Here is a 24,386-nt window from a genome sequence, read left to right on the forward strand (position 1 = left end):
TAACTTTCTTAAACCTAGCTGTTGATAAAAGAAAAGAAAATATATATCTGCATGACCCAAACCCTCAGCAACGTCTGTCTGACTGTCTGCAGGACATCAGAGCCTGGATGGCCTTGAACTTTTTAAAATTCAATGAAAAAAAGACAGAGGTCATAATATTTGGACCCAGTGGTGGCCCCAATGCCCCACCTGTGCTGGATTCTCTTGTCCCATATGTGAAAACCATTGTCACAAACCTGGGTGTATGGATTGATCGTGATTTTAAACTAGACAAACAGATTAACTCTGTGGTCAAATCCAGCTTCTTTCAGCTAAGACTTTTAGCAAAGGTCAAGCCTTTCCTTTCTTTTAATGACTTTGAGAAAGTAATACATTGTTTTATATCCACTAAACTGGATTACTGCAATGCTCTGTATATTGGAGTGACCAAGGCTTCCCTGTCACGCCTACAGCTGGTCCAGAATGCTGCTGCACACCTCCTTACAAGGACAGGCAGGCGTGAACATATTACGCCTGTACTCGCCTCTTTACACTGGCTACCAGTCCATTTTAGAATACAGTTTAAAATGTTGCTGTTCGCATACAAGGCCCTGAACGCTTTAGCCCCACCGTACCTGGCAGATCTTTTAAAACCATACACACCCACACGGTCACTGAGGTCTGCTGACAAACTCCTTCTGGTAGTCCCAAAATCGAGGCTAAAGCAGCGGGGAAAAGAGCCTTTGCTGTTGAAGCTCCAAAGTTATGGAACGAATTACCCCTCCAGGTTAGACTTGCTCCAACTCTGCCTGTTTTTAAATCTCGTTTAAAAACCCACTTATTTTCCCTGGCTTTTACTGTACAGACCAGGTGACACTTATTTATTTTTTACCTTACTAGTGTTTTGTATTGTTTTTACGTCATATAGGAGAGTTTTTCAGTCGGTGGCTTCTGATCTGGTTTCATTGTCTCGTGTATTACATTCGTTTCATGTCCTGTCTGTTTTTATGTATTTATGCTATGTTTTTATACAGTTGTTGATGTACAGCACTTTGTTCAACTCTGTTGTTTTTAAATGTGCTATATAAATAAAATGGATTGGAAAATGGATTGGATATCATTGGTTTAAATGTTTGTGAGTCGCTTTGGATTGGATTGGAATTAAATGTAATGTAATGTTATAAATAAAAAGTACATTTATATGGGCAACGTAGCAGCTGAGCTGAGCAGGCTTTTGTATATTAATTCAGAGATTTAAAATTGTCATGGTTTTGTTTGTAAGTTAAAGGTCCCATGACATGGCCATTTCCAGTGTTTATGTGAAATTGTAAACTTAAAATGGCGTTTGTTAGCAACCAGAAAATGACACCAGTAATGACAAACAGATGAGAATGCTGCGTGGGGTCTAGGTGCCATGTTGCCGGGCTCGCTGCTCCGCCCTTTGAGGCTCGAGAAGCGGACAGTGTGAGCTGGATTACTTGTGGCGTTTCCTGGTTGCTGCGTGAGGTCTGCGAGACAGCGAGGTACCGCGGAACTCAGCCTGAGCACACACACTCACAGCCTGCGGGGAGCCGCAGCTGAGAAAAGATAAGGCTGAGTGAGTGCATGTGTGACGTCACTATGACCGTTACGTCACTGTACCCAGGAAGAAAACAACGGAAAAAGAGAAATCTCCAACGAGGCGTTCTGGGGCAGCATAGACACATATTTTCTGTGTTAGAGTTGTACTCGCTACAGGGTGTACTTTGAGGGTTTGTGACTTTGCAGACCGTTTACATGCAGAAAAAGCTACATAAAACACAAGGGGACAGGTAATAACCGGAAAAGCATGTGAATTTAACAGTCAATAAAATAATCAACTATCATCTAGCATCATTAGTGTGTTTGATGTATCTCAAATGTACTGGTGTCGATACAATTGTATTATCAGTACCATTTTCTATCATCTCTTCCACCTGTATGATCCACCAGGCAGGTTTTCAGTCAGTGAAAGCAGAATTATATTCATGATAAATGCAGGGGAAGGTTTTCGGTCGTTTTGTTGGGCCCTCATTACTGCAGTTTCTTCATAATAACAATGAAGATTTCTTCTTATTACTGAATGTGATTGATTTTTTCTAAAAGAGGGAAAATTCCGTACCACAAAACAACACAAAATGGAAAAGGATTGAAACTGTAAAAAAAGCAATTATGACAATGACAATGTCAAATTTATTTGTATATGAAAAAGTAATATCTGTAAGAAAATCCTCACAATATATTCAATTGTAATAAATAAAATAAATAATAAATACGTTTGTCTGGCTGTAATACGAGTGTGCACTTTACAATACAATACATATTTGGAACATTAAAGTGACTGACTAAATGTTTCATGTTGTTTGTGTTTGTTCATGTACAAGTATACATTATTGATTAGAAAGCAGGTAGTGCTGGAGACGAGGCGGTAGAGGAAGTTTGTCCATTTCATTCTGCCTCTTTTGCCCTAAATACTGACGAATTGACAGTCCACATAAAGCCATCAGAGCAGGGGGATCACCTGGGAAAGAGAGAGCAAAGAAAAGTAGTTTAGGTGTTTTGTTTAAAGTTCTAACTAAAGCAGATCTTTGTAAATTGAAACTTGTCTGCACTGTAAGAATGCATCAACATAACTTCTGCTACTTATCCTATGTGCAATACTGTTGTATTCCATAATCTTCACTCAAACACACACACACACACACACACACACACACACACACACACACACACACACACACACACACACACACACACACACACACACACACACACACACACACACACACACTTCCTTTTCCTTATTTTTATGCTACAATGTTGGATAGATGTTGTCACTTATCCTACTTTTACACACATTCCCCTTTTTCATGTATGTTGTGTCATCCCATTTGATCCTACATCTTATTGTCATAAAAAATGTTCTGACTAGTGGCTAATAGAGTTAAGCTGAAAGCTGCGCTACTCACGTGTGGCACCGTTCAGGTATCGTAGTCGTATGCTGGCTCCACCTCTCACGCTGCTCACGGCTGGAAACAGCTCCACTCCACGAGGAAGGTCTTTGAAAGCTTCGCCGAGAAAGCTGCCATCAACAACAAATCCCAGAGTCCCTGCATCGGCGTCAAGCACCAGCAGGACACGCTCAGGGATGGGTAGAAGAGTCTGTGCCATCTTTTTGTGTGACGAAGTGGAAGACATTGTCCTAAGATCCTCCACGGCCTCAGGGTGGAACCGCCTCCTCTTCCCTGGGTAGAGGTCCAGACTCTGTCCAGCATGCCAGAGCTGATTGGTTTTGAGTTCCCAGCCCCAGGACTGTGGATCCCGGCCAATCAGCACGTCGTACCCCGGGGCCCTCAGAGGACAGCTCTGCCTGGAGATGCCGATGACAGCATGACTCCCTCTCTGGTTGGGACTCCACAGCACTTCCCAGACATGAAGCCCACTCTTCACCCCCATCTCCGCCCTCACCCCGTCAGTACTCAGCTCAACAGGTGAACGTGTCACTTCCTGTTTGCAGCCAGACAGCAGGAAGGAAGGAGAGCAGTGGGTTGAGCTCCAGCGTGAGCGGCTGTCTCCTGGAGCAATTGGAGAGGAGTTCAGAGTGACGGCGAGGCGAGAGGATATGGAGACAGCTAGCAGAGGGAAAGCTGATGAAGAGGAGGGAGGGCTGTCGTCTGCCCTGCTGTACAGCCACACTGACAGTGAGACACCCATCGGTACAAACAGCCTCAGAGAAGAGCTGTGGAGGAGACAGACAGAAACAAAATGTAGTTTAAACACTGGAAACAATTATTTACTTTGTTCAGTTAACAGTTTGTTTTTGGGTAAGTGCCTAGAAAAATTAAAGCTCCATGTTCCTAAATGATAAATGTTATTCACCTTGTAGCCGTATAGTGGTGGATTATAAATAGTATACATTAGCTGAGAAAATGTAAATGAGTAAATTAAGTACTTTAGCACACATCCTAGGCCCTTGTGCTGAGCTCATGAAAAGTTTGTTCAATAGATACTCTGTCAGAGTTATACAGATGTTATACTATTGTTTAATTATAACTGATGCATTGTCATTTATCACCTTAGCATTGCTGTTGGCCCAGGCTAAACTAATTCTAGATATTGTATGTTGGTGCTGTAATTGACTTCTTTTGCATTAAACGTGTATGAAATGTAGCATTTCCATAACAGGTAGAGCATAAATTGGCCGTTGAAATAAAATACTCCTTTATATAAATAACCTGAATGTTGTCCTGAAGAAGGCAAATGTAGCCAACGTTCAAACACTGTGAGGAAGGCAAGAATGAATAAGAAAGAAAAAAGGTAAAGGAAGCAAAGTTTGTAGATTATCAATTTAATATGCTAAATCTGCACACAGTTAAAGAATAATCTGATTATTTCACCTGTTAAAGCATGTCAGCAAAGGTGGGGAGTACATTTTACAAGTACTATGCTTAAGTACAATTTTGAGATACTTGTACTTGAGTATTTTCCATTGTATGCTACTTTGTATTCCACTACAATTCAGAGGTAAATTGTGTACTTTTACTCCAATACATTTATGTGTACCTTTAGTTACTGATTTGGATTAATGATGTAATATATAATCAACACTTAAATAAGACATTAGTTACACCTGGAGTAAACTCACAAGTTACCCTGCAGTAAATAAAGTCATTTAAATAAGATCCACCTTTACCAGCTTTGTAACACATGAATACATAAATAATTATAATCAAAACATATAATATATATTATTTTGAAATGTATGATTTGCATAAAAAGTAGCCTATACTTTTGGTACTTTAAGTATATTTTGATCCTAATATTTTTGTTATTTTACCTGAGTAACATTTTGAATGCAGGATTTACTTGCAAGTACTTTTCCCACGTCTGCAAGTCAGCAAAAACAGACAGTGACCTATAAGTCTTAAAATCTTACCAGTTGTGTTTCTGAGTGCTTCCCTCTGGTAGGTAGCGCAGGCTGTGTGCAGACATCCTCTGTCTGTGTGTGTTTATACCAGTCTCTTATCAAGCATGTATGCGTCTTATCGCGGCTCGGTAACGTAACCGCTCCAGTTTTTTGGTGATGTTTTCTGGGACGACCTCCGAGCAGGGAACAGCACAGTCCATCACTGCAGACTGACGCCACTGCATCCTCAGGGACAAGACATCCCATGACGTGGTGTGAACTGAAAGGAAACCGGAGATATAGCATGATAGCCTACGTAGGCTACAGTTTATGTAACAATGTAGATCACGAGCTATCATCATTTTATGTCAAATGGTACCCTCTTTTTCCATATTTTTCTTTTATCGCGTTCTGTAATGAATGTAAACATAAACGGCGAAACACAAGAATAGGATTAAACTCGGGCTTTTAAATAATAAGAAAATGAAAATAAAATAGATCCCAAATCGACTCATTATTCCTCTGAGCGCATGCGCATAAAGAGTGAATTGGGATGTGGAGATTTTAAACCCAGAATGTTGTTTTACAGACAACAGGCTTGTTAGTCGTACAAAATATGCAGGATAAGTATTCAGATCGTGTACTTAAGTAAAAGTAGAAATACCAGAGTGTAGGAATACTCTGTTAGAAATAAAAGTCCTGCATTCGAAATGTAATTCAAGTAACAGTACAAAAGTATTAGCATTCAAATATTATTATAATAATATTAATAATAATAATAATAATACATGGGATTTGTATAACGCTTTTCCTAATGCTCACAGACGCGTATACACTTACACTTAAAGTACTACAAGTAAAAGTACTCATTATGCAAATTGGCCCATTTCAGAATAATATATTACACATTTTGATTTTAGTTATTGATGCATGAATGTGTTATCAAAGCTGGTAAAGGTGCAGCTAACTTTAATTACTTTGTATACTGCAGGTGTCACTAAAGTAGCCTATTATTTAAGTGATGTTCACAATTCTGCAAAATAACCAAATATATTTAATAAATGTAGTGGAGTAAAAGTATATGATTTAACTCTGAATTGTAGTTGGGTAGAAATACAGCATCAATTTGAACTCAAGTAATATACAAGTCTTTCAGAATTGTACTTAAGTACAGTGAGTAAATCCACTTACTAATTACTTTGCACTGCTGGAGATCATAGATAGAAACAGAGCTTGATATTTTTCACATGTTTTTGTGTTTACATCTATGGCTTTAATGCCAGTTTATTCTGCAAAATGTTGTATTTTGAGCTTCAGGGCCAACTTAATACTCAATATCAGATGTTGGTATTTTGTCCACCGTGGAGGCATGTCTGGAAAAGTTTGTCTTCAAGAATTAATAAAGTACACATGTTCTCTTTTGGTTAAAGATTTATTTAGTTTTTAAAGCAAAACACAGGGAAAATGATTTATAGAGCATACAGACACAATATACGACTGATTGTATATCATCCAGTACAAAAAGGTTATCAGATCAGATTGTGGCCTGGCTCATTAACATGCCTTGGCTTACAACACAACATTTGTAAAAGCCAGAACTACAGTTTTGTGTATAGATTATGTATAAAAGAAAATGTCATTTAATTTAATTCATAAAAAATAAAAAATGCACTGTCTTTTCACATTCTTTTTGCTCATCACCTGAACTCCTTATTTCAGGGTTTATTCAAACCTTTTAATTCTAAAAGGAGCCCACATAAATGTGAACTGTAAAAGTATAGATTTTAAAACATTTCCTCCAAGTTCAATACAAGGTTGCTTTAAATAGAATTAGTTGGCACCAACTCTCGTCCTAGAATAAGAAACAAAAAGAAAAACAAAGTCACACATACTTGTAGTTGAGTTTCAGTCCCACTAATGTTGTTTTAAGCAAAGCCTTAGAGCAGGGGTCTTCAACTAAAATTCAACGAGGTCCAGTTAGAGAAAATCTCCCCATGCAAAGGTCCAGAACATCAAAATGTCTAAGTTGCTTCATGAATTAGTGTGATATATATTGAAGTGACCTGTAGCTTTATCAACGTCTGCATGTAATCAACAACTGACTGCCAATCAAATAAAGAAAGTACAAAAACAACAATATTTATTGTCAATTAACATTGAACTATACAGTAAACTGTGGATATGTGTAATGTTCCTCTCGGGCTGCATTTACAAATAAAATAGAGAAAATAAATAAAATAGCTTTTGAAAATATGTGCATCTTAAAAGTGCTTAATTTTAGATAAATAAAATAAAGTGTAGCAGCAGCTTGAGAGTCCCTTTTTCTTTGTTAACCATTTCACATCATGATTTAACAGTTTCAGACGATTATAGAACAACATCAGTCTTTACACATCATAACAATTGAACAGTTTTAAAGTTTCTCTTTCTTTCCCTCTTATATTGCAGTCCCTCACTCACTTTTTTTAAATTCAGTGTAAGAATTTAGCTCGAGCTTGTCCTGCCAGGAATTTGTAAATCTGGGCCGACATGGAGTCAGGGCTATTCTCATACATGCAGCTGCTCATTGGTTACAGTGATGCAAACACAGGTATGGTGGAAAAAGAGATAACTATTCGAAGCAGAAAAAAAACAGCGTAATATACCATCTGACAAAGGCCTGTGCTATAATGCTTCAATTAACTGGCTATTCTTTATAATATACTCAGATCAATAGGAGACAGAGATTTTAAGTTAAAAATCAAGGGTTTTTATTATTATTTACAGCAGGGGTGGGGAACCTTTTTGCTTTCAATTTTTACAACATCCTCCGAGGGTCGTACAAATTATTGAACTCAACCTCTGCTTAAACAAACTAAAATCACAGCCCATTCATTTGGCCTTTCTTTCATGCTGTGCAAAGAAAAAGCAACCTCTTAATCCAGATATCTCACCATGACTCACATATGCATGCATGTGCACGGTGTGGCATGACCACCAAAACAGAGGATATGGACACAAGATGTGTGCAAATGTATTTAGTATCCTATCCATGTGAACATGATTTAAGTGGGGGGGGCCCTAACCTCCTCTGGGAAGATTTTTTTTTTAAATATTGAAGTTAAAAGCATCAATCTGGTACACTTTGAGAGCAACATTAAGAGATCTATGGATACATCTCTCAACACCCATATGAAACAGAACTGTAAGCATATTTTTCTTTTTGGATATTTTACAAATCTCCCATTTTAAACTCTATTCTTGTTATTTTTAACAACTTTTTTGTTACTGTCATATAGTATTTTATACCTGTTTTTCATTTAGTCTCATTAATAACTATATTGATCATATCAAGGTGTGCCTTAACCTCACTGAGCTGAGGTTATTTGAGCCTCTCAGGAGAGAGCTCTCTTCCACCTGGTTGTAGAAAAGCGCTTTAAATTCGTTAGCATAGCTAGCTAACCAGATGCTAATAACAACAGATCGCCACTGTGCTTACAACTAAAGACACAGCCACGCAAACACTGCGGCATGCATGTGTACGGCTCCTTATGGGTATTGCAATATTTTAAGGGCTGGAGCGGCGTTCCGGTGCTCTCTGTCAGCACTCCTTTCAGACGAGACATATACCACGTGAAGACACGTTACGCTCGTGTTGTGTTCAAGGAACCTGTCCTTAGCCAGGAAAAACAGGTAGGCCTACTCGCTTGTTTAATTTGTTTTGTGGTCTATATTTCTTCTTCTTTTTTGAAGTGAGAAGTTGTCCGTCAGTCAGACTGACGGACGGACGGACTCCCCGCCCCACCCCCAAAACGAAAACTCTTCAGTTCTCCACGAATTACACAAATCACCCAAATCAGCATTAAAAAAGCGGGAGGAGCCGAATAATCCCTTATTAATGTATTGATTATAGCTCCGGGTCCGTATAGGTCGGCGTCTGGGTCCGGATCCGGACCGCGGTCCGCCTGTTGCCGACCCCTGCCTTAGAGGCTCATGTCAAAACTTAAAATGCTACTTTAACTGATCTTTAAGAAAGAAATCACTGGTCGTGTTGCTTTTTGTTATCTAAAGAATATTTTGACAAAATTATTAACAGAGAGTTTATGACTTCAGACAACAGTGATACAATCTTTAAACAGTTTCATCAAAAGCAGACTCTCACGATTGAAAGCAGAGCAAGGTGAACCCAAAAGCAGGACGCACAAGGTTTGAACAGAAAAAAAACTTTAATTTCAGGTAATCAGGCTGAGCAGGGTAAGACACAAAAAAATAAGTTGAAAATCTCTAAATACAAAAACAGAACAAACCTCACCATTGAACAATGAACAGGATCTGACAACAATTGACAAAAAACCAGACCTTAAATACATGTGTAGGAGCCACATATGAAGCCATTTCTGTGTTTGTTAAGATACATGTTTTTTGAGTCACTATAGGTGGTGGGCGTGTCATTGCATTGGGGTGGTGACGTTTGTGTTTATATCCGGTTGCTTTTACCTGTGCAGGTGGCAATAGATGGGGGAGTGAGCTAGAGAAGGACAATTTTTGTTGACCGCACGCACTCACGCAGGCACATACAAGGAGATACGTACATTCATATGGAATATTGCATTTTTGGAAAGCAAATAAAAGGTCAAACGCATACTGTGTTGGAAAGACTGAGTTTTTGCGCGTCCACAGTGTTTTTTCTCTTGTTTAGTCCCTCGCGGCACTTGGTTTAAGATTACTGCCGCAATATTAAGTCAACAAAAAAGTTTGTACCACAGCGTGGATCTACGGAAAACGAAGATATATACGGAGATTCCTAGGATCGATCTGGACGCTGTGGAATTAAAAGGAAACATTGTGTGCTGTGTTCGCCGCTGTATTGGAGAGCGGATTAAGGAAACTTCAGCGTACTGCCGGGAGGATAAAGAAGGACTGACGGACAATCCACACAGCATCAAGAGCGAGCGGTATGTAACTTCTTCATTCATGCTGTGTAAATGTTTGTTAGAACACAGTGTGAATAAGTTACTGCTGCGTGTCCATTGGGGACTGACTTGTTGCTTGCGTGTGTTGGTTTGTGCCGCTAGAGGTTGCTTATTATCGGCAGCTGTGATATATTGAGCGTTCGGCTGAGTGGATTGGAGCTTGTGTTGGTGCATTCATTAAAACATTAAAAGAATATGTCAATAAGTGGAGCAAATTCAGATGTCAATGTGGCAAAAATGGATGAACAAAAGAGAGTCGATACTCACAGCCAAGGCTTTGGCAAATAAAATGGAAAAGCTTCAAAAGGAACGTCAATCAAAGGTTCACAAAATGAAAAGTGTGATTAAAACAATGAAGGATCTCATGCAAAGGGATGACAACACTTCACAAATACAAACTCAACTTGAGCATTTAATTCAACTGGTTAATGAAACCACCCTGTTACACAAATCTGTAATTCCTCTTCTTCCTGCAGACGAACAGGAAAAACAAAATGTATGGTTTGCCAAGACACTGAAATGCAATAATGGATTTATCGACGATGTCAAGCAATGGCTTTCTGAAACTGGGAGACAACCGAGCAGCACCATTGCACATGTGCCCTCAAATGAGATATCTGATGAACACCAGCAAAGTATGTCTCATGTTTCAAAACACTCTGGGAAAAATGTTGAAACTTCCGAAGCACAAGATGAAATAAAACCAAGCGACAGTGTTTCAAACATAGGAAGCATTGTGTCTTGCAAGCAGAGCTCTGCTGGAACCAGGTCCAGTGTTTCAGCTACATCCTCATGCATCAAAGCTGAGGCTGACATGGCCGCTCTCATGGCACGACAAATGTTACTAAAAGACAAGCATGCATTGGATGCACAAGAGGAAGAGCTCAGGAAACAGAGGGAGGAACTGGAAATGGAAGTGGAAATAGCCGCATCAAGGGCTAAAATGAATGTGCTAAGACGCTCTGGAAGGTCTCGTGCTGCAAGTAACGCATCTGTGAGTCCCAATGGCATGAATTCTTATTTGGAAAGGGGACGAAAGGAAGCCACACTCAGTGCTGGAGCAAAAACATTTGTGCCTGACACAAACAGGCCTACAGGTGGCCAGTCTGACGCACAGTTTTCGCACAGAGAACATGAAGTAGCCAATGGACATCTGCAACATCAAGCCACAAGAATCTCAGAGGCCAATATACATCAAAGTTCAACACAATCACATCCACAGTTACAGCACCAAAGCAATCACCCAGCAGCACTGGCACCAAGCAGCGTGCTCAGAACCCATTACTTAATGTCTTAGAAAGACAAAATGAAATAACATCCATGTTGGTTCAGCAACAGTCTCTTTCTTTTCTGCCTAAAAGAGAAATTCAGATTTTTGATGGCTCTCCATTTCAATACCAAGCATTCATAAGAGCTTTTGAGCACAGCATTGAGGAGAAGACTCACAATCCTAAAGACCGCCTGTATTTTCTCGAACAGTACACCAGGGGGCAGCCTTTGGAGCTTGTCAGAAGCTGTCAGCATATGGCCCATGACAGAGGATATGCCAAAGCAAAGGCTTTGCTACAGGAGCATTTTGGTAATGCACAGAAAATAGTTTCAGCTTACATGGAAAAGGCTCTTTCATGGCAGCCAATAAGAGTAGAAGATGTGCGAGCTCTGCAAGCTTACGGTCTCTTTCTGAGAGGATGCTGCAATGTCATGGAAGAGTTGGAATTCATGTGTGAGTTGAACATGCCTAGCAATATGCTAGCCATCATAAAAAAGTTGCCCTACAAATATAGGGACAAATGGAGAACCCTGGCCTATGACTTACAGAAAAGGCAGGGCCGGAGAGCTACATTCACTGATATTGTTAACTTCATTGAAAGACAGGTGGATATTGTGAGTGATCCACTGTTTGGAGATATACAGGATACTCCACCAGCAGCCAACAAAGATGTGAGGAAAGCTACATTTGAACCTCGTTCAAGGATGAGGGGAAGCAGCTTTGCTACTACTATTACGACAGCCAATAAAGTGGAACCTGGAATAAGAATGAAGGAGAGAGGCTCACTAGATACAAGTGTTTGCCTGTTTTGTGGAGGTGGACATACACTGGATCTGTGTTTTCAACTGGAAAGAAAGGCTCATAGTGAGAAAATCGCTTTCTTGAGGGAACATGGTGTGTGTTTTGGATGCTTGTGTATTGGGCACATGAGTAAAGACTGCAGGAAACGCCTCTCGTGCAAAGTATGCAGTCTGAAGCACCCAAGCATACTTCATATCTACCAGAAAGAGAAAGAAAATGACACAATGCAAGCTAAAGGAAAAGCTGTAAGCAGTGCTCTGATCTCCGTTCAGTCCAGTGGTCTTACAGGGGCCGGTGAGCCAGATTGTACTCTCTCCATAGTGCCCATTCAAGTAAAGTCTAAGAAGGGACATGAAACAATCATAACATATGCCTTCCTGGATCCTGGGAGCTCAGCATCATTCTGCACGGAGCGGCTGATGAACAAACTGAATCTCAGGGGAAGAAGAACAGACATTCTCCTTCGGACAATGGGTCAGGAGAAAATAGTTGGAAGTCACATTGTTTCTGACCTGCATGTGGCTGGATTAGACAGCAGTCATTATTGTGAGCTGCCTGACACCTACACCCAGAAAACTATGCCAGTTCATCGAGGCAACATTCCTCGTCAGAAAGACCTTCAGAGATGGCCACACCTGAAACATGTAATGATTACTGAGATTGATTCAGATGTGGACCTGTTGATTGGAACTAATGTTCCTCAGGCACTGGAGCCATGGGAAGTTATTCGGAGTGTAGACGGAGGCCCATACGCAGTCAAAACTATGCTGGGTTGGACTGTCAATGGACCTCTCAGAGGAGACAGGAGTAGTGAAATGACTTGTGGACAGCCAGATGTCACTGTCAATAGGATATCTGTTGCAAACCTTGAAGATCTGTGGAAGCAGCAGCTAAAGGCAGATTTCCCTGAATGCAGTCAGGATGAGCAAATGGGACCGTCAAGAGAGGACTGTCACTTTATGGAGTACGTCACAAAGTCTGCTAAGTTGATGGATGGCCATTACTGTATTGGCTTACCTTTAAGGAAAAGGGATGTTAGTATGCCAAACAACAGGAGAGTAGCAGAACAACGTACACTGAGCCTCAAGAGAAGGTTTGATAAAGATGTTTCATTTCATGCTGATTACACCGCTTTCATGAATGACATCCTTTCAAAGGGCTATGCAGAGAAAGTGCCAGTTGTGGATCTGGAACGCAGTGACGGCAGGGTATGGTATATACCACACCACGGTGTATACCACCCAAAGAAGAAAAAGATCAGGGTCGTATTTGACTGTGCAGCTACATTCCAGGGAACATCGCTGAATGCGCAGCTCCTACAGGGACCAGATCTTACCAGCACACTGGTTGGAGTCATGACAAGATTCAGAAAGGAACCTGTTGTACTCATGGCAGACATTGAAGCCATGTTCCATCAGGTTCAAGTACCAGCTGAGGATTCGGATCTGTTGAGGTTTCTCTGGTGGCCAAATGGAGATCATCATCAGAACTTAGAAGAGCACAGAATGGTTGCACATCTGTTTGGAGCTACATCGTCGCCAAGTTGTGCTAGTTTTGCCCTTAGAAAGTGTGCAGAGGACCATCGGGAGCAGTTCAGTCCCAAAGTAATCAACACTGTCCTGCACAATTTCTATGTTGATGATTGTCTAACATCAGTGGTTTCAGAGGAGGAGGCAGTGGCACTCTATCATGACCTTTGTGCACTTTGTGCTCAAGGGGGCTTTCATCTCACAAAGTGGATTAGCAACAGACGTACCGTGCTTGCTGCTATACCTTCAATGGAGAGAGCGAAAGAAGTTAAGGATCTGGACTTGGATAATGACACACTCCCTGTGGAAAGAGCATTGGGCGTACAGTGGTGTGTTGAGTCAGATGTCTTTAAGTTCAAGATCATGATCAAGGACAAACCCATAACCAGAAGAGGGATCCTTTCCATGGTCAGCTCAATATTTGACCCATTAGGAATATTGGCACCTGTGGTCCTATCAGCCAAGATGATTCTTCAAGACTTGTGCAGAAGAGAACTTGGTTGGGATGATATTATACCAGCCTCAGCTGCACAAGAGTGGAACAATTGGCTGAAGGAGCTCTGCAATCTCGAAGAGTTTAAAGTTGACAGATGCCTAAAACCGGTGGATTTTGGGGAAGTGACCTCTGCTCAGCTACACCACTTCGCAGATGCAAGCGAAGACGGCTATGGAACAGTGACTTATCTGTTATTACATAACATCAAAGCACAAGTGCACTGTGTTTTCATTATGGGAAAAGCTAGAGTGGCCCCATTGAAACCAATAACCATCCCTCGAATGGAATTGACGGCTGCCGTGGTTGCAAGTCGTATGGACAAGATGTGTAGGAAGGAGCTGCAAATGCAACTTAAAGACTCCATCTTTTGGACTGATAGTACTTCCGTACTGAAGTACATCAGTAATGAGACATTAAGGTTTCGAACCTTCGTCGCAAACAGGGTTTCAAAAATACGCAGCGTATCAAATCCATCTCAGTGGAGATATGTTCCCACCGCAAGCAATCCTGCCGACTGGGCTTCCAGGGGAGTCAAAGTGGAAACGCTCCTGAAAGATGACACATGGGTGTCTGGACCTCAGTTTCTCACTGGACCTGAAGAACAGTGGCCTGGGAACCCTGATGGCTCTGAAATGGCACCAGAAGACCCTGAGGTCAAGATAAGTCTGAATGTGAACGCTGTGCAGGTTGAAGAAGAGATGGATGCTGTAACCCGATTGATCAATCACTTCTCTTCTTGGATCCACCTGAAGAAGACAGTTGGTTGGATCCTTAGGTTGAAAAACCTGCTGCTGTGCCTTAGTCGGAAGAGGAAGCAATTGAGTCTGACTCTTGCTCAGTCTGGCTTGAATAAGGAACAACAAGACCGAGAGATGAAAAAGGAAATGCAGACTATCAAGGCTCAGGTGGTCTCCGGTTTTCTTTCTATTGAGGACCTCCGGAAAGCTGAGAAAGAAATTATCTGCTTTTGCCAAAGAAAAAGGTTTCCTGATGAAATTAAAGGCTTGCAAAAGGGAGAAGGTGTGAAAAGGACTAGTCACATCTACAAGCTCAACCCAGTACTTGAAGATGGTGTTCTGAGAGTGGGAGGACGTCTCAGTAGAGCAGCAATGCCTGAAGAATCTAAACATCCTGCTATATTGGCAAAAGATCTTCACATTTCTGACATCATTCTACGGCAAGTACACCAAGATGTGGGACACGGTGGTCGTAACCACATGCTATCTAGCCTGCGACAAAGATACTGGATTCCTGGTGCTAGTGTGGCTATAAGGAAAACCCTGTCAAAATGTGTTGTTTGTCGGCGACTAAATGGAGCTCCAGGAATGCAGCAGATGGCAGATTTACCTCGAGACAGAGTTTCTCCAGATGAACCTCCATTCACTCGTGTTGGAGTTGACTATTTTGGACCTTTTGAGGTTAAGCGAGGAAGGAGTACAGTTAAAAAGTACGGTGTTCTCTTCACATGCTTAACAGTAAGAGCCATCCACATTGAAGTAGCTTCATCCTTGGATACAGATTCCTTTGTTAATGCTCTTCGGCGCTTCATCGCAAGACGTGGACAAGTACTGGAATTACGCTCAGATAATGGAACCAACTTCGTTGGAGCTGAGCGTGAATTGAGAGAGGCAATAGAAAGGTTGAATATTGCTAAAATCAACAACACCCTCCTTCAGAAAGGAATAAAGTGGACTTTCAATCCCCCTACTGGATCCCATCATGGAGGAGTATGGGAAAGGTTGATCAGATCTGTGAGGAAGGTTCTGAATTCCAGCCTGAAGGCACAGAACCTTGATGAAGAGTGTCTTCACACTGTTCTTTGTGAAGCCGAATCCATCATCAACAGCCGTCCCATAACGAGAGCATCCACAGATCCCAATGACTTGGAAGCACTAACCCCTAACCATCTTTTGCTGCTAAAAACCAAGCCATCTTTTCCACCTGGACTGTTTCATAAAGAGGACATATATGCTCGTCGAAGATGGAAACAAGTTCAGTACATCTCAGACTTGTTTTGGAAACGATGGATTAAGGAGTACTTGCCTCTACTCCAGGAACGACAGAAGTGGTCAAATGTCAAGCGCAACTTCATACCAGGAGATATTGTGCTCATAGTCGACGACTCAGCACCTCGCAATTCATGGCTTACAGGAAGGATTGTACAAACCATTCCAGACAGAAGAGGACTTGTACGTCAGGTGCGAGTGAAGACAAAAACAAGCTATCTGGACAGGCCTATCACAAAGATCTGCCTTCTACAGGAAGCAGAAGAGCCGTGAGGAAATTAGTGAACTTGATAGACCTTGACATTGACGTTTTTTCCGATTTTTAAGTGATAGTAAAGATCACTCCTTCATAGGCTAACAAACTATATCTTTTTTATTTTATTTTCTATTTTTTGCCTAAAGAAGAAAAGGACACTTTGACAAAAGGACGTTTTATCCTTAAAAGTTTTTTCTTGATTGTCTCCTACATAATTTTCCAGTTGTGTAATTATTATGTTGATATAATTAGGGGCCGGAATGTAGGAGCCACATATGAAGCCATTTCTGTGTTTGTTAAGATACATGTTTTTTGAGTCACTATAGGTGGTGGGCGTGTCATTGCATTGGGGTGGTGACGTTTGTGTTTATATCCGGTTGCTTTTACCTGTGCAGGTGGCAATAGATGGGGGAGTGAGCTAGAGAAGGACAATTTTTGTTGACCGCACGCACTCACGCAGGCACATACAAGGAGATACGTACATTCATATGGAATATTGCATTTTTGGAAAGCAAATAAAAGGTCAAACGCATACTGTGTTGGAAAGACTGAGTTTTTGCGCGTCCACAGTGTTTTTTCTCTTGTTTAGTCCCTCGCGGCACTTGGTTTAAGATTACTGCCGCAATAACATGCAAGACTAATCCCAAGGACAGGACACAAGAGGGAAGGCAAAACAGAAAGGTAATCAAACAGGAGGGAAAACACAGGGACAAGCAGTAAAAACAAACGTAGCCTAACACAGGGGGTGACCAAAAAAAAACAGACAGTTTGTGACGGACTGTATGTTTGTGTCTTGATAGTCTTGAGATAAGATGGTAGAATTTGGTAAAGTGTATGTGTCTCTCACCATAAGTTTTCTTCTTGAAGTAAATCAGCCCAGCAACAAAAAACACCAGACCCAGCAGCAGCCCCGCTGTCCCGACAGCAATCTTGTTGTTCTCTGACTCTCGATCAGTTCTCGGATCTGAAAACACATTTAGCACACATTTCTATAACTCTAATCAATACAAATGTGGCTGGATAACATTTAACTCAAAACAAGCGATCACTTTTCCTACCCCACTCGCAAAGCTTGGGCTTCATGAGGTGGGCGTGCTCCACCATGCAGGTGATTTTCTCTCCAGGTACAGGTGTGAACTCCAGGTAGGAGTGGATCTGATAATGCCAATCCCCATTGGACAGTTTCTCAGTGGACGTCACATCAGATGTCACCTCCTTTCCGTTCCTCAGCCAAGTCACTCGGATTGGTTTGGGAAAGAAGTAGTGCACACTGCAGACGAGCATGCCTGGGTGTCGAGTCTGTCGACTGCTCGCTGCTTGGACTGACCTCACCCTGACAGAGGGCTCCAAATGGAGGTCAATAGACGAAACAAATTGGCATGAAACAACAACTCTTCAATGTTTTCACAAGTAATTCTCTGGATATATTTAGGTTAAAACAAAAATATTACAGTGGGTATATTTAGTATTTTCTATGCACACTTTTCACAGAAATATGATTAAAAGTCTGTTACTTAAACCCCATAATTACGAAATAATTATGCAATATCTAATTTAAATTATTAACAGAGTTTCAATACACACAATCACCTGGTTTTAAAAAGACATCAAAAAACATTGCGATGTGGTTCTTGCATTTTAGTTCATTTTTTTTTTCTTCTTTTATACATTTTGGATTTTTGTTGAGGCCTTCTGCAATATCTTTCGTTTTCTCTGTGTAGCCGGTATACTTCCCTAAAGTGCTGTTGTATTGGAGTTGTAGCACTTTATTGAAGAAAAGTTGTCCCAAATAAACAAAGTCATCAGGGGAAGTAAACTGGCAGTGGAACAAAGCATGACCAAAAAGAGCATCTGTAACACAAAGCCAACAAGTATTACTAAAATGTAGAATAAAGCATTGCACACTCCAATAAAATGCCACAGATGTAATGTACTGTACAGTATGTTATAGCAACTAGAAAAGTAAATGTCAGCTATTTTAATGTAACTCACCAGCTCTTGAAAAAAAAAGGATCAGAAACAGCAGTGAAAACGAGAACTTCATACCCATGTTGAGAGAAATGAAAATGTAAGAGCCGACGGGTATCAATGTAGAACTAAAACATGAGGAAGTTAGGCAGACTGCTCGACCACATTTTTTTTAAACGGGTGTGTGGCGCATAGAATTGGCCTTTTTATGTCACACAAGTCTGTTTCAGAATAACAAACTTGAATGTAGCCTCTTCACTCTGGCACCTCTCTATAATGCATGTGCATGTGTGCACCTTTACCTGTATTGTAATGCATGTGTGTATTTGTACTGTGTGTGTGTATTCAAAATTATAGTAAAACAGAGTAGAAATCTGAATTTCCCCCTATAGACTGATCCATAGAGGTTCATGTTAATCTTAAATTATGTATCTGGGGGAGAATGAGCTTTAATCTTAGTTTAAACTACCGTTAAACCTTGCATATTGTTTTTGTGTCAGTGAAATGTTACCGTCAGAATGTGGAGTAAACAGTAGGCAATATTTGCCTCTGAAATGTAGTACTTAAAGTTGTATCAGTTCACACAGTTTTTTTAATTAATGCACTGTCAGGATTCTCATGATATGTCACGTTTTTAGTTTTGTATGTCTAGGTTTGGGTTTATTTTGCTGTTCGGTTCTCCCTGTCTCCCTTGTGTATTGTCTGGTCCCTCTCAATACTCAAATTTCCCCTCCTCGACTCCTCGGTCCTCCAGTAGTGACCCGGAAATGAATTTCAGCGTGCCATTTTGAAGGACGTCTCATTTCTCTAAATGCACACCGAGGACCGAGGATCGAGCGTCGAGGAGGCTCTCTGGAGGAGCTATAACCGAGGATACACTGATGGTTCCTCCACGGCTCCTCCGCGGATGCATTTCCGGGAACGGTGGAGGCGTGACGCACGGCCGGACTTATCTCAGCCAATGACAGCTCTGCATGCATCCCCTGGATATTATTTTAGAAACTGCTCTCATCGCAACGCGATGTTTACAGTGAGAACAGCTGTGAGGCCCTGCAGAAAGCAGAGCAGTGTGTAAAATATATATCACTCAGTATAACAGACCTACTCTGTTTATTTGCTTTAGTTTAGTAGATATCTACCATATGGTTGACATATCTACCATATATGGTAGACCTGTCTGTCCGCCGCATCTGCGCGGACAGACAGGTCTCAGTTGGTTTGGTGTCCTAGCCAAGTTTTACATATTGATGTCATTATGATATGGAAGTAAACAAATCAGTCCTATGGAGACGTAACAGACAGAGGGGGGAGGAGCAGGGGTTGATAAGCTTCACTTGAAAAACGTGGAGCTTCTCATAAATGAATATGCAACTTTAAGTTATGATCAAATATTGTTAAAGATAACAATAATACATCTATACACATGGCTGTGTTTCAATAGAAACAAATTGTCCCTTAAACTCCACATTCTATAGTAAATGTCAACAAATATTGTTAAAACCCCAAGAGAGAGAAATCAGAACATTGGCTCTGAAATGTCGATATTTTTCTAAGACCATTTAGTGCTTCACATAATAAAATACACAACGGCTGTAGCCTGATTATGCTTTAGGAGCTGTAGGTGTGTGTGGTACAGTGTCGGTGCGTGTTGTACAGTGTGTAGGTGCGTGTTGTACAGTGTGTTGTACAGTGTGTAGGTGCGTGTTGTACAGTGTGTAGGTGCGTGTTGTACAGTGTGTAGGTGTGTGTTGTAGGCTACAGTGCGCAGATGCGGCGGACAGACAGGTCTCAGTTGGTTTGGTGTCCTCTGCTTACTTTTAATACTTGTAAATACAACTTTTGGCCCGTAATTTCAATTCCCCATTTCAGCGACCAGAGAGGGGGGGGGGGGGGTATATCCAGTCTCTGATAGTGTTTCGTTATTATGAGAGTGCTCTCATACTTTAAATTGCATATAGCCTATTTATATAAATATATTTGTGTGTGTGTCCGCATCTGTAGCCTGTTATTGTCTCATTATACCGCACTCTCAATGAATTCAAAGTAAATATGTGGGGGAACAATGTTCAGCTGATCTAACAGAGATTATAAAATATGACAAAACACTCGCCAGCTGATGCAGCTGTTGCCACGTAATAATGAACGGACGTCGCTTTAATATGACCGCTCAGAGGAGAGGAGTTCTCATTTCTTTAAACGTCTGCTGCTTCCCCTCCTCTCTCCTCGGTTCCCCTCCTCGGTCCTCCGCTCGCATCTCCTGTGGGCGGGTCTAAGTATCGAGGAGGGGAGTCGAGGAGGGGCAATTTGAGTATTGAGAAGCCTCTTCTGTGTTTTTCCTCCTGTCGTTAGTTTCCCTGGTGTGTCTAATTGTCTGATTGTGTTCACCTGTTGTCCTTGTGTTTCTCCTCCCCTGCCCGGCTGTTTCTCGTCTTGTGATTACCCCTCCCTGTATTTAGTCTCGTCTTTTCCTGTGTTCAGTGTTCATTCGTCTTTTGTTTGTGAATGAGTTCACCGGTGAGAGTTCTGTTTTGTCCAAGTTATTTTTATTTTATCCTTGAAATAAAGGCTTTTTTCAGCGTTATCTGCATTTGGGTCCTGCTTGCTTCACTCACCACCGTAACATGCACCTCAAAACAACTTCATGCAGTTTATCACAATGGTTCTGTTTTATTAGAGAAAATAAATATCTTCTTCTTAAAGTTACAAACAGCAGGTAACCATACTAACAGCATGTCACATATTTGAATAACCAACAATGTAATAAGAAGGCAAAAAGATAAAAAAAAAGAATCATAAAGAAATTTAACTTATTCAGACCACAAGCTTGTTTCAAATCTGAAACAAAAACACTTGACATTCAGTGATATCACATACATCACATACATCTCTCTATTTTAAAGTGTGTTTGCCAACAACAACAGCTATTGGTCATACCAGACAAAGTGAGGCTTTCTCTTATTGCTCATGAATTCAGTTCAAACCGGAGAGACGTGATGTAAGGAATACATATTTATTGTTACACGTCATATGAATGAAATGATTGCCATGATAATACAACAGGAGAATGGAATGGTGTTTGGCGATTAGGCCCCGGTTTGCAGGATTATCATTCAGGAGGGAAAGAACCGCTCCGATGAAATCCCCGGGGTCTAGACACTGGTGGTGGTGATAAGTAGGTGGGACCGGTCTGAAGAAGGAAGGTTTAGCTTTGTCCTGGAGGAAGCGAGAGGGGTGGAGGCGGGTTGCGTGTCACCTGAAATGACAACTGACAGGGAGGAAGAGCAGGCATTTAAGGAATTTAGCATGTGCAGCAATTGGCTGCTGAGGGGTGACGCCCTCGTATTTAATGAGTGGGAAGGGAGCAATAGAGTGACGTGTAAGTGACTCATTGTTAGGTCTTCCTTATTGAACTTGCGCTAAAGCTTTCATTATGAGGAAGTCTGTTGTATCACCTTTCAAAAGTGAGAAAGTCTCTCTACAAAGTTAAATATAATCTGGCATATGCACAGTGTATTCAAATGTGTAAATGACACCCACAGTTCATGAACTCTATTGCTTCTTTGTGTGTGTTGAGGACATTTTACAGGAAGAAATGCTACACTCCTAGATTATCGTGTGTATGTAATGTGCAGTATGTGTAATGATAATTGTATGTGTAATCTCTCTAAAGCAGAGAAATTAGTGTCCATGGTGTCCCTTAACCATTAAAAATGTTCCGGCTGCGACTCCCAACAAGCCCAGAGTGAGGCCCACTCCACAGTAAACATCTGCTCCCAGACTGCGATGACTGATGTCAGGTTCTGTAGGGGAGCGTGACATAAAATGTATCGTTAGATACAAATAAGTATTTCATAGCAAATAATTGTATTGTTTTGATATTTATGTGGCTTCCTCAGATATTACTATCACCCCAGATCGTTGTTTGAGGCATGTCCAGGGCTGAGTGCTCCACAGTGCAGCTGTAAATGTCCCCCTCCCTCGGTGTGAATGTCAGGGTAGAAAACTGGTGGAAGGTTTGATCTTTATTGGGGAAATATCGGCTGAGTGACACCCCCTCTGACACCTGAACACCATTCCTGGTCCACCTGACCCTGACCTCAGGTGGGTAGAAATTATTCACAAAGCAGATGAGGCTGTTTTCACGTCCAAACTCAACTTCTTCTGCAGGGTAGAGGACGCTCTCAGGGGGGTCTTCAGGGGTCAAAAGATAGTTTAAAACCTTCATAAGAATCTAAACAATCATGTCACTACAGAGACAAATGTTGAGATTAATTTACCTTTTTCTTCTGGGGGATTGTTCTCCTCATTTTTTAAGTATTGAAGCATTGCTACACACAGGTTCTTGCCTTTATTAGCATTAGTGAATACATTCATATGATCAAACATTGTGCTTGGATCATCCACAAAGATTCCGGGCACAGTGTAAACTATATCAGATTTGTCAAAATCCATGTACAACATCTCCTCAGAATCAAATTCATATTGTACTTCAGATGTCCCGTTTTCAAAGCAGCCAACAACATAGATAATGTCATGAGGAACTGAAAAACAACAAAAAGGGAAATAAGGACAATTACAAAAATATCGATATAGACATATTGTAAATAAATACAGCATTTGGTTTGTGTTTGTCTTTCTTGCATTCTCTACAGAAGTGAGCAATATAATAAAAGTAATACGTTTGAAACTCATTCTTACTTTGTGAAAAGGCACAGAAGCTGTTGATCATCAGGAGTATGAGAGCTGAGCGCTTCACGTCTTGGCTGCAGATCTTCATCATTGCGACTCTCGGTCTAAACTTCACAGATGAAGAGGTTGTGTGCAAAATAAAGAAATGGAAGATTGTAATTGAATCCTTGGTTAAACATGCATCAGTGAATTCGGAAGCTAGCTATATGAAGCACTGGTTATAGAGGTTCCTTGTTATTTTAATGTTGACGGGAAACAGCAGACTAACCTGTTTGGCAGGGAGGAGGTTCTCAAAATGTGGCATAGGTTTTGAATGACAGTGTATATAAGCAGTACAAATAGCTTGGATATAATAAAATCACATAATGCTGTGATTCACAACACCGTTGAAATCAATTGTATGGGTAACATTGTTTTGCTAATAAGGCTAGGTGGTGTACTACTTAAGTTATAGTCAGACATACTAACAATGGGTCCAAAATGTTCTATTCGTATCATACAGGGAATGTATATTCCTTCTTTGATGTTTTCCAAATAAGAAATGGTAGAAGAATGCAACCTGACAGTGAATTACATAAACAGGCAAGATGATTGTATTACTATATTTCTCTGGCAGGTTTTTCTTCTTCATATGTCACAAGAAGTTTTAGGAAATCTCCAATATTGGGCTGCAGGTGGCGCTGAAGGTGTTTAAAAGGGAGCAGGAGGGGGAGGCTGCCTGTTTTCTAGCATGTTGATAAATGCACACACTAACGATTACAGGGATTAGAGGTAATTAAACAGGAATTCTGGATAGAGAGGCTCCGTGTTATTTTAAAGCTGACATAGACTATCTTGTTTGGCAGGAGGGAGGTCCTTGGAATTTGTCAGGTTGTGATTCTCACTCTATATAGAATACAAAAACAAGTAAGTATGTTGTATATGTATAAATACATACATTTACTGTATAAGTATTCCTGATGTTCATTTCGTCTTAAATGTTTACTCAAAAACATCTGGAAAACTACATAAGGAAAAAGGCATGACAATGCAATCTGACAAAGCATAAACACATAAAATAAATGATTGTAGTAGAAGTAAAGTAAATGGCACTAAGACCAAAAAGAGCATCTATAAAATGAAGCCAACAATATTTAAAAAAATGTAGAATTCTGCGTTCATTTATGTCCTTTTCTTTGTCACTTCAATAATAAGTTATGGATTCTCATTGTACGTTGTAGCAATGGTTTGGCTCTGTCTGTCATACAATTGTTCAGTTTTTAAAAACACAAACTTAAAAGATAAATGACGGTTTGATATAATGTTACTTACCAGCTCTTGAATAAAACAGCAGAATAAATAACAGTGAAAGGAAGCTTATTATATTCATGGTGAAACCTGAGAAATGAGGAATTAAAATCGGGATGTAAAAGGATCTCGAATTAAAAGCACAAGGAAGTAAAGAAGAGTGATTATATTTATATGAATTAAAGTGCAACACATTTAGATGTTGTCCTTGGGGAAGGAGAAGGTTAGT

General features: G+C 40.7%; 3 protein-coding genes across 4 annotated transcripts; all 3 read right to left on the reverse strand.

The window, feature by feature from the left end:
• Positions 1 to 2,283: 2,283 nt before the first annotated feature.
• LOC117451573 (SPRY domain-containing SOCS box protein 1) lies at positions 2,284 to 5,388 on the reverse strand. 2 transcript variants are annotated; one of them, XM_034089952.1, is made up of 4 exons: positions 5,283 to 5,300; positions 4,934 to 5,183; positions 2,967 to 3,736; positions 2,284 to 2,518 (listed from the first exon to the last, which is right to left on the reverse strand). In XM_034089952.1, exons 2-4 carry the CDS (start codon positions 4,987 to 4,989, stop codon positions 2,388 to 2,390), a joined length of 957 nt encoding a protein of 318 aa, XP_033945843.1. In that variant the 5' UTR covers positions 4,990 to 5,183; positions 5,283 to 5,300; the 3' UTR covers positions 2,284 to 2,387. The 2 variants fall into 2 exon arrangements, with proteins under 2 accessions (XP_033945843.1, XP_033945842.1); XM_034089951.1 differs by having other exon boundaries at positions 4,934 to 5,388.
• Positions 5,389 to 6,334: 946 nt separating this feature from the next.
• Positions 6,335 to 17,617, reverse strand: LOC117450577 (rano class II histocompatibility antigen, A beta chain-like). Its single transcript, XM_034088410.1, has 3 exons — positions 17,272 to 17,617; positions 17,061 to 17,177; positions 6,335 to 6,755 (listed from the first exon to the last, which is right to left on the reverse strand). Exons 1-3 carry the CDS (start codon positions 17,495 to 17,497, stop codon positions 6,724 to 6,726), a joined length of 375 nt encoding a protein of 124 aa, XP_033944301.1. The 5' UTR covers positions 17,498 to 17,617; the 3' UTR covers positions 6,335 to 6,723.
• Positions 17,618 to 21,859: 4,242 nt separating this feature from the next.
• On the reverse strand, positions 21,860 to 22,961 carry LOC117451690 (H-2 class II histocompatibility antigen, A-U alpha chain-like). Its single transcript, XM_034090087.2, has 4 exons — positions 22,880 to 22,961; positions 22,459 to 22,722; positions 22,091 to 22,372; positions 21,860 to 21,981 (listed from the first exon to the last, which is right to left on the reverse strand). Exons 1-4 carry the CDS (start codon positions 22,959 to 22,961, stop codon positions 21,860 to 21,862), a joined length of 750 nt encoding a protein of 249 aa, XP_033945978.2.
• Positions 22,962 to 24,386: the final 1,425 nt, after the last annotated feature.

The sequence above is a fragment of the Pseudochaenichthys georgianus genome, chromosome 8 (assembly GCF_902827115.2).
Source record: "Pseudochaenichthys georgianus chromosome 8, fPseGeo1.2, whole genome shotgun sequence".
Lineage (NCBI taxonomy): Eukaryota > Metazoa > Chordata > Actinopteri > Perciformes > Channichthyidae > Pseudochaenichthys > Pseudochaenichthys georgianus.